Below are 20717 nucleotides of genomic sequence, written 5' to 3'. Positions count from 1 at the left end.
TCACCCACTTTTTGACACCTATAAACTTCTGATGTGACAATAAACTGGTTGTTCCCGAGTGGAGGCTGAAGACAAAAGGTGTTTCACATTCTGTGAAAATAGCAGATCTACAACGCATTAAATTGTGACGCATTGTAGGGATGAAGTAGACATGGGGGACCGCAGTCAATCAAGTAAATAGGGTTTAAGTGGTCAAATGCCATCTTGGCAAATAGTTTTATCGAAAGGACCTTCCATAGTAACAATTAACAATTTTCAAATGTTATTGTTTGATTCCGTCAGTGTTTTCATTTCTCACTGCACTTTAGATTGTATACATGTTATTGTGTCTTTATTCTGTTGCTGATTTAAATCAATAACTACAACTGATATGGGTTGCTGTAAACGTGGTTGTTTGAGATTATAGAAGACAGCTAAAATTGCTCAGCATTTTCTGGGATCCAAATTACAAATTTTATCCCTCACCACACTGTGTTCTAGCCTGATGAAAACATATATTATTATTTCTATGCTCGTCATGTGGTGAGCCATCAGACATGCGCCCATTAGTCCGTTATTGTTGGGTATGATCCACAAGAAACTCTGACACGAAAACAGTTTAACAGAGACTTATCCACACCCCATGAGATTTTGTCTCTTAAACTAATTAAGTTTCAGCCTGAGTGACAACTCGGGCGTTGTGCATCTAGAAAATTAAATAGGCTAGTGTAAATGTTTTCCTATTTGTTTTTATGGTGAGTGATTGTTTCCTTCATTGGGCTGATTGAGTGGAAATATAAAGGGAACAAGCCAAACAAACAAAAACAGCATTAAAGTGCTGTGTTTTAAAGAACACACCCTCCGTGTTCCTGACACATTAAGGAAACCTTGCGGCGACTCGTAAAATAAAACATCTTTTTCTCTTGGTCATAAAATAAAACAACTTTGGCTCCCTTTGCCAAAAAAGATGAAACACACACACACACACACACACACACACACACACACACACACACACACACACACACACACACACACACACACACACACACATAGGCAGCACTTTTTCCCCTGTTTTTCTCTAAAAAGAATGATTGTAAATGTGTAATTAGATTAATAAAATAGTCCTGGATTGTAAATCATTGCCCCTGTGGAAGCCTGATTGTATTGTGCGTGCGTGTTATGTATGTGCGTACTATATGATTTAGAATATTACAAAAATGGTAACAAAGGCTGAATGTTTCCTAAACCTCAGGGTATGGCTCTGAGAGCATTACCTCTCGACGTGATTACTTAGCTAGCAGGGGTTGGGGTGGGGTGTTGCTGTATTCAGGCTATGGTGTATTGTGCGGTGCCAGATTCTGCTGTAATAAAGGCATTAAAAGCTCCTCATTAAACTATTTTGGGCACAGGGGTTGGTGTGGTGGGGTATGAGGGGTTTGGAGGGGGCATAAACATTAAGATGCTGCTGCCAATGGTTCTGTGCCAGGGCACCTCTATGTCGCTGGTGCCTACAGGGATGTAATTGTTAACACATGTCTATTAATCTGACTTTAGGAGACCTGTACAGTCAATGGATTAGAGAGGGAGAGTAGGGAAAGACTGAAAGAATTACCTTGTAGATTGTAATTTTCAAATACATTTGTAAAACCAAGGGTTGATGTACAGTGTGACCCTATATACTTAACTACCTTGCATTTATAGTGTTTAACACCCTGAGAGTAAGAACAATAGGCATTTTCTTCCACAGTTATGTGAAGTGGGACTTTTTAGGGCAATTTAACTAAATCAATCATGTTAGTACCTGCATTAAAAACTTTTTTTTCATTAGCTGTCAGTCATAAGAGCAATTCTTGAATTTGAACTAATTTAAGAAATGTTATCTTGGAGATATGAGTGACATAAGTAATGACTACTGTAAGTCATGGGTATCTCTGTGCAGTGGAAACAGATAGATTGTGTAACATCTGAGACGGCAGCTGATAATGATGATGATGGGGAAAAAGAGCTGGCACGGAATGGGCATCCTTGCCAGGCTCCCCATGGCAACCCCTCATGTTTATGTTAAATGTGGGATAATGTAGCAGCGCCAGAGCTCTGATGTGGTGTGATGGTAATTATGTCACTGCACTGAAAAACGGTTTCTGTGCTGGGGGAAAGACGTGTGTGTGTGTGTGTGTGTGTGTGTGTGTGTGTGTGTGTGTGTGTGTGTGTGTGTGTGTGTGTGTGTGTGAGAGAGAGACGGAGAGACAGCGAGGCGAAAGACAGGAGAAAGACAGGGATAAAGAGAGGGAGGCTCTTTGAGATCAACAGCAACAAACTCTCTGATGAAAGGGCTTGGCCACGGTCTGAAATGCCTCATTTGATGAATAGATTTAGACGGGCGTTATAAGAAAAACTCCTGCGGTGGCGACAGCAGATATATTTTATGAGGTTGTAACTCAAATTAGATAAACAAATGGCAGAAATCAAATTACTGGCCTGCCTTTGGCACTGGACTGGCATTCAATTCAACAAGGTCAATTTAACCATGGTGAGATTTTCAGTGTCTACAATACATGCCTCAAAGTGCGAAGCCAACAGCTAATTATCATCAAGCATCTACCCTTTTTCTCTCTCAAACGATAATTAAAGCTGAATAGAGATAATATAACACAACTGCTGTAACTCTCATGCAATTGAATGTCTCGTTGCTTATCTGCTCTGTTACAGTTTACAGTAAAAGGCAAATGATTGTTTGTCATTTTCTCACAGGGGCACAACAGGGTCAAAAAGGATTTATTGCTGCCTGCATGCAAGACATGAAGTTGGAGCGCTGGTGGCTTCTTCTGTATGAACTCAACATGAAGCTCTTATGAACTCAACATGGAGTCCTACATCAGTTATAAATATTCATTGTCATTTATATTATTATATTATTATATTACTCATGTCCTATAAATAAACAAATCGTAATAGGGATCCAGTGGAATTTAATAGATCAAGATGTTCACCAATAATATGAATGAAACAGCTCCCTGCAATGCAATACGTTCCGTGTGTGTGTGTGTGTGTGTGTGTGTGCGTGCGTGTGCGACTGTATTCCTGTAAGATTTATTTTAGGCTTTTTGCCTTTATTGATAGATATATAGCTTGACAAGAAACGGGGAGAGAGAGACACAGCAAAGTTCGTCAGGATCGGGACTCGAACCCACAACACAACACACTGTCATGCTGGATTACCAGCCAAGGTGCCTGGCCCTGGACCGCTAAGCCGGCCCAGGCCTGTATCCCTGTTCTTCTGTGTTGTACGCGTATCCCTGTATACAACTACTGATTAATAACGTCGTCTGTGGGTGTCTATTTAAGTGTGTGAGAGACTCACATCTAGAGTTTGAGCAGATGAAGAGCCTTGGCTCGAAACGTTAATAAATTATATTGGAGCAGATGAGTGTGCAGGTTTATTCTACTTTTCTGATATCCCTTCACAACAAAATGTGTATTTTCTGTGTGTGCGTGATCGCGCATGTACCGTTATGTGTGTACTAAGGCCCCATTTAGACTGCAGTCACATCCAGTCAAATCTGATTCAAATCTGATTTACTGTATTTCTCAAATCTGATCTTTTGGCCCGATCATTCACACTGCATGACCAGATCGGATCTGTCACAATGTGTGTTCAGACTGGCAGCCAAATCCTAGCCTGGCTAATAAGCCAGACTCAAATCACACTGTTGTGTGGTATTTGAGTCTGGAGATGCTGTGTATGGATCTTGTTTCCCGGGGGGCGGGTTCAAACATTTTTTCTTTGATGCAATTGGTCAGAGCTACTGTCAGTCAAAGGTCTCAAGCATTGAACGTCACTGTACCAAAGCCCGCCCATATTGCATACCGTGTCCCGATTGGCCACACCAGTTCTCTGGTGTAGGAAATGGGCGTACAATTGAGCCTCTCCAGACCGTAATCTGCCGGCAGGCAATTTTTATTTTGCCAACGGCTGATTCGGTCTGGCTTATTAGCCAGGCTAGCCAAATCCAGTCTGCTGTGCCACATCCAGATTGGAATCCGATTTGTTTAAATATCTGTCTAAACACAAACAAGTCACATGCAAATCCAATATAGATCAGGTTACTCATGCATTCAGACTGAGACAGATCTCCTGAAATCAAATTATAAACCACCCCTGAATGTGGCTCAAGTCGCATTTGTAAAAATTGGATTCCATGTGAATTATTTGTGTTTAGACTTATTTAAACAAATCAGATTCCAATCTGGATGTGGCACAGCTCTGATTCAGACTGGATTTGGCTGCCAGTGTATAACTGGGGCCTAAGTGCGTGAGATTAATTTGGAGGGGACAGGTCATGAAAATATGTTATGTAGCCTACAGCATTCTTTATAAACTTGAGGCCAAGTCATAAAGTCAACCTGTGTCCTGTGTCCTGCGTGCGTGCGTGCGTGCGTGCGTGAGTGAGTGTGTGTGTGTGTGTGTGGGGGGGGGGGGGGGGGGGGGGGTTGTGGTTGAGGGAGGGTTATGCCTGTATTTGTGTCTGCGTTCATGGCTGCATGTGTGTTTCTGATCTGAGAAATGGTTCCCATGATATCAGACCACCATGTTCCCAGCCCCCCGGTATCAGCTGGCCTGTTGTGGCTTGATGAGCCAGCACAGGAATCTGTCACCCAGAGCATAATGCTTCATGATGTTTATAATCAGCTCTACAAAATATGGACTCGGTTTTTGAGGGGAATAGTTTGGCGACATCGTCCCTGGATCTCATTAACTTTGTATTTGTATGAGGATATGTGTGTTCATATAGTGTGCGTGCGTGCGTGCGTGCGTGCGTGCGTGCGTGCGTGCGTGCGTGCGTGCGTTTTTTACAATGTGGCCCCTCTATATCCCTTAATTGGCTTGTACAATGCATTCAAAATCTACGTAAATTAAATTGTCCCGTACATAATTGTCAGTGTCTGTTTTGTCCTACAAGTGTGTATGATGTGTGTGGGAGGGGGGCATACTCATTTATTCTGTACAGTCATTAATTCCATACTTCCAAATTATAATGCCATTCACTCCTTATAGTTAATCACTTAATACGGCATCATCTGACTACGACGGTGCGTCCGCTAATCATTATGAGCCATTAAGCTCATTCAAAAGATTTCAAACAGCTGGTTCTCTGAATTAGAAATAAAGGGCAGATAAATACCACCAAAAGTCACAACAGATGTTGAAAAAGACAAAACAACATCAGATGTCTTTTACAATCGACTGCTACTTTTATGCTAGGCTTGTTTACATGAATGCTTTCTATTAATCGTTTTGGAGTCATCTGAAAGTGTATGACCCCTCATTTCAACCCATATTTGTATTGTTTTATATCCACAACCAACAGTCTCCAATAAAACTTTTTTTAAAGAACTAATCAAATCAGTTTGATGTAATTGTTTATGAACATCATAAAAAAGGTCTAACTTGGAGACGGTCATAAATTAGTGTGATTATTACAAGCTTTGTGTTTGGAACAATGAGCCATTTTGCTCTGCATATCCACAAACACAAGGCATACTTCATATTTAATTAAATTATCCTGGTGCAGTGTGGGTTCAGCTGCGCTAGGCATTTTGGGACCATAAATCTCTATTTTCTACTCTCAGCAGGGGCTCCTCACCCCCAAGGCTGCCAACAACCCAAATCCATGACTCCTGTTCATTTTGTTCCCCTTGTTTAGCATCTAATTAAATCAGGTAATAAGGGTGTGGCGAATGGGCTGGGATAGAGAGCTCATACACAATACTACCAGTAACTCCAGGGGAGATGAAGCACTGCTGTACACTGTACACTGATGCCAAAGTGAGAGACTGCTAATAGGCATTCTTTCACTCTTTCTCTCTCGCTCTCTCTCTCTCTCTCTCTCTCTCTCTCTCTCTCTCTCTCTGTTGTCCTTGATTGGGAGCAGATGTGTATGTATCTGTGTGTACTGTGTATGCAGCCGTGTGTGTGTGTGTGTGTGTGTGTGTGTGTGTGTGTGTGTGTGTGTGTGTGTGTGTGTGTGTGTGTGTGTGTGTGTGTGTGTGTGTGTGTGTGTGTGTGTGTGTGTGTGTGTTATATACTCTGGGAAATGACTGATACACAGAGACACTGAGGCTGCCAGAGCCACAGTAAATTCATGGAAGGGCTAATGAATGAAACAACACCAGATTAAATGTGCCACAGCTAAAAATAATTTGATTAAATTTGTGATCCAAGGGCCAAACTGTAGGGCCCAAGCTTGAGGCAGCTGCATCTTTATTTGAGCTCTGGTGTATTATACTGTATTTCTTACTCTTAACACGCCTCTGTGAGACTTCAATCTAGGCCTATTTAGGTTTTTTTTACTTTCTGTGCAAAGCATATGGTCTATTAATCAGTTGTCATCACATGCGATTGCCATTTTAAGAGACCCAGCTCTAGCTTTATTTTGGCTGCAATTAAGTTCAGTCTGGGTTGATATGAACTCACAATATTCCTTGTAGTACTTGGCCAATCACCTCTCTTTAGTGAGTGTCTATCCAACTCCTTGTCAATTATTCACTAATTGTCTACTATCTCTGCATCTTGTCTTTAAATTCTAGGCATATTGTTCTGGAGTTATTCTCCTCTCTCCCTTTCAGTGTGTCACTCCCATTTATCTGTTGTGAAAGTGATAGGGCGATTCTTCCCATATAGTTTCTCAATGAACTACCTTTCTCGCTCTTGGGTCTAGAGTTAGTTCTTGGCTAGCCTGGTCTGTGCCACAGGGTAACAGAGACCTGGATGTCAGAGTCTGGGCTCTGGGGGCATGAGTGCAGGGATGGATGTGGGTTTGCTGGGGCTGTTGAAGTCCTGTTGAAACCCATCGAAAGCCTGGGTGCGGTCCAAGGAGCTCACTACTAGTGTGTACAAAACCGCCGCACATGGAGTGAGCTGCCAGGGGAAATAGAGCTAGGAGGCAGGTGAGACAGGGAGCTATTGTTTCTCTACGTTTCTCCCCATACAGGTGGGACTCCTCAAAGCTGGGAGCACAGACCTCTGTTCAGATGGACGAGGGACACTCTCCAAGAACATTAAGAGGGTTTGGCATGAGGTTGACAGGGCAGAGACAAGGAGCCAAGTCTGGAGGAAATGGTAATGATGGAGGAGGGACTGTAGTGCAGTAGTCACTCTGAGAGATGATAGCCCTGCTCTCTCAGGTCTCCGAACATATTGCTGCACACAGAGAAACAGCTGTGTTGAAATGACATGACAGCCGTAGCAATATTTATATGGTTCAATAATCACTACAGCTCAATGCTGACCTACTGGAGAGAGAGAGAGAGTGCTGGGTGTTTAAAAGGGAAATGTCAAGAGGCAAATGATGATGTAGATAATTTAATCAAAACTCCATCATCTTCGTTACTAATGTTGAGGGTGGAGAAATGTAAAGGAAAGGCAAAAAGCAAGTGCGAGGAAGACACTGGGGGATGAGAAGGGAGCGTGTATGAGCGATAAAAAGAAACAGTGTGCGTGATGTCAAGCCGCTGGTTAGTGCTGCAAACTGACTGCAGATGGCAGGACGAGAGGTCAGGGATGGAAATTAAAGAACAAATTCAGAACAGCAGCAGGGGAAGACATGCTCTGGCCGAGACGGGGAAGAAGGGCTGAGGGGTCGACGCAGACCAAGCATATGGGCTTTTTAAACAGCAATTAGACGCGGCCCCAGCTTCTAGCCCAGAGCCACGGGGACGGGTTGACCCCTAATCATCCTCAATTTCTCCGGACCCCTCTGACTCTCTGATATGCGTCTCCTCAGATTGGCTGTTTATTTTTCACAGCACTTCCTGTTTGACTGAGCATGCGCTGCACGTCTATATGGATAACAGGGAGGGCAAAGGTGACGCACACACTTGCTACATGCAATAAAGCAGCCCTCCCTCCCATCTATTAGCCAATCTCTCGTATTCAAAACTTAAGTTGCCCAATTCTTACATTGCAAGAAGGCGTACATAATTGTTAATGCCTGTTACTGTTTTTCCAGGTTTCTTTTCATATACAATACTCATTACTCAATACTCATTATATCATGTTTTGTAGAAGGTCATCACCGAAAACTGTATTTCTCTTTAATTAAGTTGATCACAAGTGACTTTAGATTGATGTCCAGTTACTGTAGGACGTTTGACCAAACGGAGTGTGAGGGAACTTTCCATGGGACTTATGGGACACACCCCAGCAGCACGCGTGGGCGGCAAATCTGACATGTTGAACTCCTGAACTGAGCGCAGTCATCGGAACTCTACCCCCACTTACACCAACCCTTCTTAAAGGAGAGTTATAGTTCTCCCACCTCTAACCCTTATGTATCCCTGAAGGTCCTCTCAATAATGAGGCCTTTGGTCCTTGGCAATCAGGGACCCAAGGCTGTCCCATCCTGGCCTGCCCTTGTCTGACACTGCAGCAAACATGCTTTAAATGGCCAGCCAGCCAGCCAGTCTCTCACTGCCATCTGGCCCGCATGCCTGGTCCTGTCTCCACTCTGCCCTGGATTTATGCCCTTCTGAGGTGTTTCGCCTTTTAACTCACATATAATTGGCCCCCAGATGCGAAAAAGATGTGGAGGCCAGTTTTTATTAGTTGCCAAGCAGGGGTCATTGTTTTTGCATTGCTTTGACTCCTCAGTGCTGCCAGGGTTATACATTGACCAGTTTCATCAATCCATTGTAAAACTTTGAGGAGCACTATCAAAGTTGCAGATAGTTGCAGGGCACGATAGAATGCAGCAAGCTGTATTGTAATGATTTTTTTTGTAGGAAGTTGTTTGTATGGTAAAGAGAGCTGTAAAATGAAAGCGTTTGGATTCTGCACTTTCCAGCAGAGTCCTAAAACACCTCTTCTGTCTTGTTTCCTGACCATAGACCACCACGAACCACCATCATGGATAACCAGACATGACCTGCCACCTGTCAATTTGTGTGAGTTAATAGGCGATATTCATAAGAAAATAGCACAAAACACACCCATGTCTTTCTGTTGAGGAAAGCTAAATAGTATTTCTCTTGGCATTCGGTGCGGTTGAATAAGACTTCTGAACTTATTTCAAAGTTATAACCTGTATTAAATTGTGGAACACGGAATGTATTGAAAGAAGTACAAAATAAATACTGTAAAAAATAGACACCCATAGAAATTAAATAAAAGTGTATGGCAAAAGAACATTTAAAAGTTTAAAACATTTATAATGTTAAAATGTATGCCTCCAATTTATCTTTCCTCATATTTCTACAATAACACAAATGCATTACCAAGCATAAATACACCAATTATGCCACAAACCTACTTTTCAAATACTAAGTGGGCTTTCTACTGCAATGTTTATGGGGCTAATGCTCTGCCTTAGTAACTTAGTAACCACTTAAGCCTTTACAGTGCATGCTTTTCCATGCCTCCTCGTAGCATGAATCTACTTTCCCTCAAAATATTGGTAGTCTAGTACAGGGACTCCACTTTTCTTCTGTGTGAAGAACAAGGACATGCATCACACCAGGTCCAGGAACCCCTATTAGAAACGATTTCCGTCGAGAACTCCCCACGGGCCCCACCTAAAACGATTTTAGTCAGCATTATTAGCGTGGTTCCTTTTTACCAACCTCAACAAATTAAATAATGGTGAAAAAACATTCACAGATCACTGGGATCCCTCTTTGGGAAAATACTGTAGATGTTAATTTAGAGTCTTGTCACTTAAATTAAGTGTCTATTCTGAATGACTTTTCTTGTCAGACATTTGAATGGTGAAAGCTAAGATTTTTGTTTTGTTTTGCAAAACTAATCCTTAGAGTTATGAGTAATGAAGTGAGTAGTGATCTTTGACATCTATTTATCCCTCTACTTTGCTGAGCCGTCATTTAAATTTCATGCTTCTTTAACAGAGAGCGGTTCATTAATTAACCTCTGACCCTTATGACCCCCAGGAAATCCCTGCCAATGAGGCAAGATCTGGATAAGATGTCAGGGGGAAACAGGAAAATATATACATTTTAACATAACATTTCACATTTTGTTTAGTTATTTTCAACAGAAACATATATTATTTCTAAACAACATATTTGTACTATCTTTGCCTTATGCTTAGAATAATCCAGGCAATGATGAAAGAATGAAAGAATGAAAGAATGAATGAATGAATGAAAGAAATTCAGTGTTTTTGTCTGAAATCAAAATTAAATCACTTATTAAAATGCTCAAATTATTACTGTTTTATAATGCTGTGCAGATTGGGCATTTGTTGTAGGCTATTAAAGAGTACAGAAATATATAGTCAGGAGCTAGGACTCGGAGCTATAAATCTACTACTCTATCAGGACGTCAGGAGAGGGTCATTTTTTAGACCGTGCTGATAAATATGCCTATAACATCGTCATGCATGTCTCCAGAATGTATGTAAAAGGTACCTAAATTAAATATTTTAGGACATATTTCGGCCCCCTTTGATGTTAATATTTGTACTGACACGGGAAAATCATGTTAGATTTTGCCCATGTTTTATTTTATTTTATTCAGGCGTCATATGTGACTTCACCGGTCTTTCACTGGGGTCCTTGACGTGGCACCGATAAACAAAGATGGCGACCATGAGAAGCGTTTGGGTGAAATAAGCCGACTACGTGGATAAATATGATGATTTGTATTCGAATCGACAAGTGAACTAACACAGATATACATTGTTTTGCGTTGACAATCCACGGTGATTACCCCAAGGATTTTACGATGGCTGGATGGGCAGGTTTTTCCGAAGACGAGCTCCGAAAGATTCAGCAGAATGGTAAGAATGTTCTCTAACTAGAGTTAAGTAAAGTACTACTACTTGTCAAACAAGTTATAAAAAAGATTATGTCGACGGTAAGTCTGGTCAATTCACTCGTCTTTGACGATGCATATCTCTGTTTGAAACAGACCAGGCGGTGCCAGCAGCGTTAGGTCGTGGTCGGAAATCTGCTCCCACAAACCGGAGTCGGCTGCAGCGGGAGAGAGCCATGCAGTTAGCTGCCGCGCAGAAGACTGGTACCGACTCACCTGTACTACTTTCACCCGGACAGCAGCTCGCCAAGCCGCCGCCGCCCCCACAGCCCGCTGTACCTGCTGGTGCTGGAGATGTTGAAGTAGCTGTTGCCTCAAAGCCGTTGGTGGAGAAGATGATCCAAGAGCCTGTCAATCATGTTTCTGCTGCAAAGGACGACTCTGCACCTGTTGAATTGGAAAAACAGGAGGTGGAATTGTTAGTAAGTTTTCGGTATTAAACACTAGCTATTATGATATTATCAAGTATCAACTGTCCCCATTGGATTTGTGGGCTATAAAAGCACAAAACTTGATTTTCTGACACAATGATAGCATCGGTAACACGGCAGAGACACCATGGGATAATAATTATCACCATAGATGCATTTTGAATTTTGTTCATTTGCATACACACCTCACACTATTGTTATAATACCCCAAATTCCAGTCTTGATCAATCCCATTTTTTTTAATTTTCGTTTTGTTTTGCTAATAATTAACGTATGAAATACAATAACTCATTAATATTATTATAATTAAAATAGTTTGAAATAACTATCTTTGTTCTTCCATCATAGACGAGAAAAGACTCGAATAGAGCAGCTCCAGGAAGAGCAGAAAACGATGGAAGAGAAGAACAGACGTAAAAAGGCTCTTATTACAAAAACTATAGCCGAAAAGTAAGTACGGGTTTCATTACATGCTTATTATTGGAACTCATATTTAAACACGAACGATGTCATTGCTTAAACTTCACTGATGTCACCGATATAATAATGTTTCTGAGTTTAGAAAATTGCTAGCAACGGTTGATGCTTTGTTCTCAGGTCCAAGCAGACTCGGGCAGAGGCTGTGAAGCTGCAGAGAATCCAAAAGGAGCTCCAGACTCTTGATGACATGGTGTCCAATGACATCGGCATCCTACGAGGCAGAATAGAGCAAGCCAGTTGGGACTACAGCACTGCTAGGTACAGTATACAGCTTGAATAAGGAGATAAAGTGCACTTTATTAAGATTGATTGATTGCAACCTTTATTTATTCTCAAGAGCATTGAGGTTCACCCTCGTTTGCAGTCAAGACATATACAGGTATAAAACACAGAAATGGCTAAATAAAACATAACAGAAAATCAATACGTTAAAAACAATGACATAGGGGGCACGGTGGCGCAGTCGGCAGCGCTGTCGCCTCACAGCTAGAAGGTCCTGGGTTTGATTCCCGCTGTGGGCGTGTTCTCTCTGCATTATCAGTGCGTTGACGTGAGTCAACAGTCTGTCTCGAGAGACTATCAGTGCCCATACCCTATAGGTGGGGTTGGCAAAAGGGCCTTTCTGTGTATAGTTGGCATGTTCTCCCCGTGTCCCCTATAGTAGGTACCCTCACAAAAACATGCAGTAATCCTGGTCTCTATACTGCCACTGTCACCCCCACCTGATGGAGGGGAAAGGAACTGGTTGGAATAGCGTGTAACTTCCACGCGCTACATCCAACTGGGGAAACTCCACCCTGGCAGGTGAAAAGAAGCGACTTGGACTCCTCATGCATTGAAGGAAGCATGAGGTCAGTCCGTTGATCTCCCCAGGTTGGCTGCAGAGGGAGTGTAGCCCCCAGGATTACATTAGCCAATTGACAATGGGTGAAAATCATGGGTTACAAAATTGTGGGATAAAAAAACAATTGCATAGTGAGGAATCACCAATTAGAATGATCTAAGTGCAGATCCTTCTTTCCGATCCTTATCTTTCAATTAATTGCCTTGTGAAGGCCAAATCATTATTTGCGTATTTTGTCGGTTGCTGGCATTCTCTGAAATGCATGCTGTAAGAAGCGTCTGCATTGTCTGTAAATCTTCCACTTTCAAACTCTGGAAACACTGCCCCCTGCAGTGGGTTTTGAGTACTCAAGCAACCTGTTTTACACACAGCACACTTGTAATGCACGTGTTGTCAAATGCTTTCACTATACACTTTCATGTCCCTTCCAGATGTTCTTGGAATTTTCTTTATTTCTTTATTTTTTTCTCCCCCCCATACTTTGTCTTTACCCTACAAGGAATTATAAATGCTTTATATCTAAGTGATAATACTGTTTATTCTGCTAATTAGTACTAATGCATATTAGCCATAGATATTATCCTTGATGATTTTGGTAATAGGATAATAATATTGCATGTTTATGTATGTTGAATGAACAAGTTTCTCTATTCCTATGATGAATGACTAATAACAGTAGCAACAATCTCTGAATCAACGTGATGCTGTTTTCACTTTTATTGTAATCCTTATTCACACATTCACATTGCGGTGATTGTGGGAGCTTAATAGAGAGGGAGACCCAATGAAACGCCCCCAAATCTGGCGTCGGAATGAAACTTAACATGAGGGTTCCTCTTAACGGGTGGCTTAAGGTTAAGGTGGCTATAACTGAAAAGTTGCTGCTGTGCCATTGGGCTGTTTCCAAGTGACACAAGAAGATCTATTTTCAAAAATATCATTTCCATGTTCAGACATGGAATTAGGTTCTCTATCAAAACTCTGTCTAACCAGACTTTTATTTATCCCTAATTTTCTTTCCACCCTGAATATCCTGCTCAGCTCAGTGTCTCGCTCGCTCTCCTCTCAGACATGCTTAATGCTTGACTTACATGACATGAAATAGAATAGAGATGGAAAATCTGCTCACTGTGCTGTCAAATGAAACCCTGTAAAATGAAACATTGTTGGCAACACCAGCCTTTCATTGCTGACATTAAGATGAAGATATAACATGCCAGAGTGGGATGTTCTTCTTTTTTAACATTAGGCTATTGCTCATAGGTTTCACACCATTCTCCCTGACCCTCTTGTCCATTATCTTTTCTATCCTTGTCTCAATGTCTTCTGTGCACAGAAAGCGCTATGAGAAGGCGGAGGCTGAGTATGTGGTAGCTAAGCTGGACCTCCACAAGAAGACGGAGGTCAAGGAGCAGCTGACAGAGCACCTGTGCGCCATCATCCAGCAGAATGAGCTTCGCAAGGCCAACAAGCTGGAGGAGCTGATGCGGCAACTGCAGGTCCAGACCACCGAGGAGGAGGAGGAGGTGGTGGTGGTGGGGAGCCCAAAACAGGACGAGCAGAAGAATGGGAAGGGTGTCCAGAACCACGGGGAGACATTGGTATGTTCTAGCCCTGAACAGGCGTCCACATTGGAGGGACAGACTGCCAAGCAGGGGGTGGCAGATTCCACCATCCATCAAGACCGCCCCCCAGTGACTGAACCTACGGTTGGCGACCAGGACTGTAAGACGCTTGACAACTCCCCGAGTCTAGAGCAGAGTGAGAGCGAAGCTTCAGCTTCTGCCTCCTGATTGGTGCTCTGGAGAGGTGATTGTCATTTCTAGATTTTCAGTGTCCGTTGACGCCGTTTACATTCAGGGATTTGTCCCTTATTATTTAACACTAATGTATAGATATTGTTGCAATACATTTAACGGCCTTGTGTACTGTATCCTTAGAGACTTCAGAAGCAGTCATTCATTCACGCTGACAAGTCTGGCCGTTGCAAAGTGAATTACAATTGTATTTTGTTACCGTCTGTCTTGGTTATTTGGTTTTTATGTGGCTGCTTCTAAAAAATCTTTTCTCTCAAGCTCTTCAAACATGTGGCTTTACATCGTATGTGAATTATCTCTTCTCAAAGCAAAAGGTTGAACTCAAAGGGCGACTGTTTTCGATTGCTCTGTCTGTGTGACAAGAATGAAAGATGGCTCGTGTTTACTTCCCGGAAAAACCCATTTTCAGCGAGCAGATGGAGGGGAGGATTAATCTATTTATGTTATGAACATAAAGCCATGCATTTTATGTTGTAGATCAACGCGTTAGCTTGGGTTGGGGTAGTATTTCACAAAGCTAATTCAGTCGAGTTGAAGAGCAGTGTCTGCAACGGGCCTCCTAAAATGGTAAGGTGATCGCTTGTAATGTATGGATGGAGCTTGCATTGGCCCTCTGTATGGATTTCTACATTTACATATTTTTATGGCCTTCAGGGATTTTTATTCACTTGCTGCATATTGAATAATCTGTCCAAACGAATATGACAATCTAACATGAATATTCAGCATTATATGCTGTGTCTTAAAGATGATAGTTTATTTTGTTAAACTTTCTATTTTAACTACAGAGTGATTAATTCATTGGAGAGTGAGAATGGTGTTATCTATAAATGGGGAAATATACTGTATATTTTTAAAGATTATTGTTTTGTTATACTCCATAATGCATGTCTATTTAATAAAAAAAACAAATCGACTTAAGAACATGTTTTATTTGCCAGTGCCATTCACAATACACATTTATATTAAGAAAAATGAACGAAATAATGTAATCATGTGAGCATGCCTTTGAAGCTTTGTTTGTAACTATATAGGTATCTTGGTGAAACGGATTCCCTGAAGCTTGTGGTCCTTGAAGGAATTTACTGAGAATACTTCACAAACTCCCATCGCTTTTTCAAGCCATTTTAAAGTGCAGTGAGTGTTTCTGTAAACCGCTTTGAGATTTTACAGCGTTCTGGTCACATCTGGCCGTCTGAATGAGAGCCCATAAAACGAGCTCTTTTAATTAGTGAGGGAGTAGTGACTGACCACCGCATGTCCCAGGCACCTCCAAGGTCAAGCTTTAAGTGCGTTTGATATCCTGCCTATAACTGATGTGAATATTTCAGTGAATTCAGCCATATAGGCCTTTGGTGGACATTATCGAAATACAGGCCTATTATGCGGTAGATAAGTCTTGCCGTCTTTTAGCCTCAGAATTCGGTTTTGATGATGGGAAGAATCATCGTCACGGGCCCTTGGGATAATTCAGCTCTCCAGGGGGCCTCCTTGTGAAAAGAAATATGCTCTTGATTATCTCAGAAAAGATACAGACGCAGTGGAGATTATGCATCTATACGGACTTAAACGGCATGAATTGGTTACTTTGAAAATACATTTCCATTTATGTTTCTGCGAGGCACTGGGCCCAACTTCAGAGAGCGGTGGGTTTTTAAAGCACGCGTGATTTATGTGGCGCTAGCGTCCCTCGACAGGTCGAGAAAGGCCCTGTAACCTGAGAACCCAAGACCGAAAAAACTATAAGATCAACTTTTACTGAAAATCTTACACATCTGGTATGCTTACGTTTACGTTATTAAATATTGACCATGTCAACTAACTGGCCACACTTGTGAACAAAGCAAACTGCGGCCCAAATTGCCCAATTGCAATTAATCGAGTCGGTTTAAATTCGTATGTGTTTACCGTATAGACTAATCTGTAATTAGGCCTATGTATCCCATTATAAGTGTTGAGCAGCTATATAGGGCGATATGTAGGCATATAGGATAATTTGGATTTCTTTCGTCTGAATTGCCTGTCGTGACTTGTCGTCAGTCTTATAAGAAAAACAAATATTTCCAATCCAATTAAAATGTTGAGTGGAAACTCGCATAACTTTAGGCTATATTATCAATTTATTCGATTAGGCCTACATTATGTTTTATAACTGAATACGTGCTTATCCGTAAATATGTAAAGGACTGGCGTGATAACTTTCGTTGGAAGATATAGAAACCAGAATCCGGTTAACTCCAAGTCATCGTTCCCAGATGTTAATTTCTTTATTTCGAAGATGACTGATATCTTCTAAGTTCTTCAGAGAATAAATTGTATTGTAAACATTCGTAACGGGACTGTCGGGACTCGGGACATAATTATGTCCCATTAGCCATTTACAGTAAGCGTCCCTATCCCAAGTGATCAACATAAAAATCGCTCAAATCTACAAATGGTCTTAATTCATTGTCTAATTAAATGCCCCTATGCCAAATGCGCAGGGAAGTCAAAAATCGGCGCATTTAATGGGAACTCTAAGTTGAAGCTAATGTGTTTTCTTTCTGTGTTGATTCAGTGGGTGTATTAGCTCAGTCCTCGTCTTGCCCCAGGGTTGATCACTAACGCCGCCGTGTGTCCCGCCTGCAGAGCCGCTGTCCAGTGACCCTTGGTGCTGATTGGGGTAGCACGTTGGCCCCTGTCCTGTTTTATTTCCCTAATTGGGAGTAAATGGCCTCCTTGTTGACTCTTTACATCCTGTGCAGGAAACCATATGTTGCCGACACACTCCCCCCATTCCTCCTGATTGCAGCGACCATGGGGAATTCTCATCGTACGACCTGTTGAGCTGCAAATCTTTCGCACGGACTCAGGGCTGATTACAACTTTCAATAGGGGTCTTCAGTCTTCTGTCAAAGTAAAATAGCAAATCAGAGGCTATTTTCGTCAAGCAAAAAAAAACGTCAATACTCCACATTTGACATTTGTGTTTTTACAGTTATTTGGCATATTGATGCAATATAAGGTTGTCTACAGCAAATGTGCAAAATAATGTTCCACTTAGTAGCCTAGCCGGCGGGTTGCGTGGATTGATGGCCATGTCGATGCTTTATGAGTGCCACTCTGTCCCTTCTTCAATATGGTTTATGGCTCCTTTTTTGATAGTCTGCTTGGGCTGTTGCCTGCACGTCTATTGTTGCAGTGCTCAACACAGAGTTGAACGCTAATTGTAAACGGGCTGTGGTGTTCCGAACATAAAAAGCAATCTGCTCCTGATTAAACAACACGCAGAGTTTACAAAGCAGTGCGCGTGTGAAATTAATTCAGCTCCGCTGATTCTGATTAGAAACCTAACCGCTGCTTTTGCTTTCACAGGGGAAATGGGGACAGTAATATCATTGGTGTACACTACACTACAGTATACTGACTGACTATAGCAACCACTTTCTCTAAGCTTGAGTGCAGGGGCGGTGGATAGATCATATATAATTAGTCGTGTATAGCTGGCCTGGCATGCATATTTAGACATGAACAGAGGTGTGAGCTGCAGGTCTCATCAGAGCACCCCCCCCCCCCCCCCCACCCAATTTCATATTTTTTTTCTTCTTTTTTTGTAGCCTGTTTCTTTTCATTATAATAGGCCCTATATATGATGTGTCAAAGTTGAGAAATCTGTCTGTTAGTCTAGTGAGTGACACTATTAATTCGTTATCCATAATTATAACAGTCAATACTGTAATTTCCCATTAAACATTTGCTGTTATCATGATCAGTTATTTCAGTTTATGGCATAAAGAACCGTAAAAACAACAGCAAAAACAACAATAATAATATCTACTCACATAAAAATAAAATAAACAAACAGTAGCCAATTTTGATTTTGAATGAATGAAACATGTAATTGGTGTCTGGCAGGTTTCTAATTTAGCATGCTCGTATACACTTTATAATGTCTGCATATGGCTGCATGCATGATAGATGTAAAACATAAATCCAACACCAACACCATTAGGATTATTTACATCGTAATATTTTTCTTACACATGATCTATAACATTTTATTATCAAACTAGTAACGACTATAGGCTTGCTAACTGTATACCAATCAGCTGTGGGGTCAACGCATTTCTGTTATGGCACTAAAGGAGGTGGTCATGATGCTGTTTTGTATAGCAAACCTTGTGGGAATGTGGGACTATACTAAAACTCTGAAATCAATATGATCAAAAAGGTATTACTGGCCCATTAAGCTTTAACCACAAAACGGTGTATATAAGCGTATATAGGCCTATACCTTTCAGTTGCTGTAAACAATGTCTATATAAAAAAATGCAGTGAACTTTTGTTTTTCAGTGCTTACGTGCTTTTACTTTTAGGCCTGCATGGCGTGCATGCATGAATGCAGATGTGCTGTATAATAGCCATAGCCCGCTGCCCACCGCGTTAAATGTGTTGCTGGCTTCAAAAAATGCAGTGAAATGCAGCACAATTGTTCAATATCTATTATTCTATAGCCTATACTTATAGCAGTATAGCTTTATGATTGGGCGCGCGGGGCATTTGATTACTCGCGTGCAGGGTTTTGCAACGCACAGTGATTACAGACGTGAAACGTTGGTGACACTTCACTGTGACAGCATTTGACTTTTGACAGCGTCTTTTGTGCAGCTGTCTTGTGAACTAAAACATTTGAACATGGCCGTTATGTTTCATGTTGTCAACCCAAACAAACCCTATGAAGCTAGATTATATAATTGCTACTGCATGAGACTGGGACTGTCATGGGTTGTTTCGGTCGTGAATCGTCGCCATAATCGGCCGTCCCACATAGCCCACTTCGTTTCGCTGCATTTTAAATCCCAGTGTTGCTGTTATAGAATATAACCGAATAAAATCGGAAAAGAAAATAACTTACTTTAGGCTGATTAAATTAACTAAATTCAAACCTTAAATCAAGAAAAGCCTGCGACAATCTAGGGCCTGGTCTGGATTTTAGGCTCTATCTCTGCACGGGGGACACACGAGCACGAGCCTGTCTGGCTATATCTCTGCACGGGGGACACACGAGCACGAGCCTGTCTGGCTATATCTCTGCACGGGGGACACACGAGCACGACTCTATATAGTTTTGGGTCCAACTCTAAGTCTTTCCTTGTTTTTTACGCTCCTCGTGAATAACGCTTCAAGACATATTGACTCCACCAAAGGTCAGGTCAAATGCAGCATGACACTTTGCATGTGGACTAGCTTTGACATTCCCATGCGACACGGACAACATTTTTGCACGCAGTCGGTGCAAATAGGTCACTTTCCTATCGAGTTCTGCACAAAGAATAGTGGGGCCTGCCGTCTGCACAAGACTTTGAGGCTGAGACTTGGGGAGGCTTTTTGCCCTGGCACCGGAATGGGCTTGTAGGCAGGAAAAGAGAATCTGGGGGGAAACTAATGATGAAAAAGTCTACTCTATCCCTGCGCCTTCATTAAATACATGGAAAGAACGAGAGAAGCACATCTGGATTCAATCCGCGTCCCTTTGATGGCATCAAGTGTTCTTTTCCCAGATCAGGGGCTGGAAGCTACGGGATGTCTATGGCAGCTTGGAGCCGAAAGTCTACTCTTGCCATCTGAACACATGGACCCCCTCCCGCTCCCTTCACCCTCCCTCCATGCCTCCATTCCTTCATCCCGCCCCCCTGCCTATCCCCCCCGTAAAGACGCACTATGATTGCGCACGAGAAGACGGTCCAGCTAAACCCCACGCCTTAAATCCGGCCGTGTGTCAAAGTGTTAGTGTACCTATCTATCATATCAGGAACATGTCATCAAATGGGTTGATTAAAACAAGAAATCATCTCGTCACCTTTTTGTTTACAGCACAGACTGCTCTTTTTGAAATGCGGTTACAATTATTAGGCTATAGGCTAAAAACCCATGCTATACGCATAGCTATATGCGCCTATTTATGCATGCCACATTTCGCCGATATTATTATTTAGTCCACCCCCAGGACACTTAAACTCTCCTTATTGGAATCATTAACAACAGTGATAATTACAACTCTTATGGCCTCTTATGGCAGACTGACTGCTTGCTATTTCCTAGAGAGATTCAGTAGGTTAGGGGGAGAAAAAAATACCCCTAATCAGGGTGTTGATGTTGGTGATGGCGTTGGGTCTGTTTAAGGGGAGGGGAGGGGAGGGGAGGGGGGGACTAGCTTGAGAGGATTGTAGCGCGGGGCCTGTGAAACGTCAGACACAGCACAAAGACATTGCCACGTAATTACGGGGCTCCTATTAGAGTCTGTCCGTCCACCCTCCCAGGGGTTGCGAAGTTTCATTTGCTCCCCGGCTGGGCTG

At 42.0% G+C, this 20717-nt stretch overlaps 1 protein-coding gene across 2 annotated transcripts; it reads left to right on the top strand.

The window, feature by feature from the left end:
* Positions 1-10534: 10534 nt before the first annotated feature.
* On the top strand, positions 10535-15298 carry gorab (golgin, rab6-interacting). 2 transcript variants are annotated; one of them, XM_079505703.1, is made up of 5 exons: positions 10535-10775; positions 11050-11228; positions 11590-11691; positions 11839-11979; positions 13902-15298. In XM_079505703.1, exons 1-5 carry the CDS (start codon positions 10773-10775, stop codon positions 14356-14358), a joined length of 882 nt encoding a protein of 293 aa, XP_079361829.1. In that variant the 5' UTR covers positions 10535-10772; the 3' UTR covers positions 14359-15298. The 2 variants fall into 2 exon arrangements, with proteins under 2 accessions (XP_079361829.1, XP_079361828.1); XM_079505702.1 differs by having other exon boundaries at positions 10907-11228.
* Positions 15299-20717: the final 5419 nt, after the last annotated feature.

This window comes from Electrona antarctica, assembly GCF_951216825.1.
Source record: "Electrona antarctica genome assembly, chromosome: 7".
Taxonomy (NCBI): domain Eukaryota; kingdom Metazoa; phylum Chordata; class Actinopteri; order Myctophiformes; family Myctophidae; genus Electrona; species Electrona antarctica.
The sequence above is the reverse complement of the archived record's forward strand: the minus strand, read 5'-3'. Positions and strand labels throughout refer to the sequence as shown.

Coding starts and splice junctions, on each gene's coding strand:
- gorab (XM_079505702.1), top strand. CDS start 10,721: ATGGCTGGATGGGCAGGTTTTTCCGAAGACGAGCTCCGAAAGATTCAG. Junction 11,692..11,838: donor ACAAAAACTATAGCCGAAAA/GTAAGTACGGGT, acceptor CTTTGTTCTCAG/GTCCAAGCAGACTCGGGCAG. Junction 11,980..13,901: donor TGGGACTACAGCACTGCTAG/GTACAGTATACA, acceptor TTCTGTGCACAG/AAAGCGCTATGAGAAGGCGG.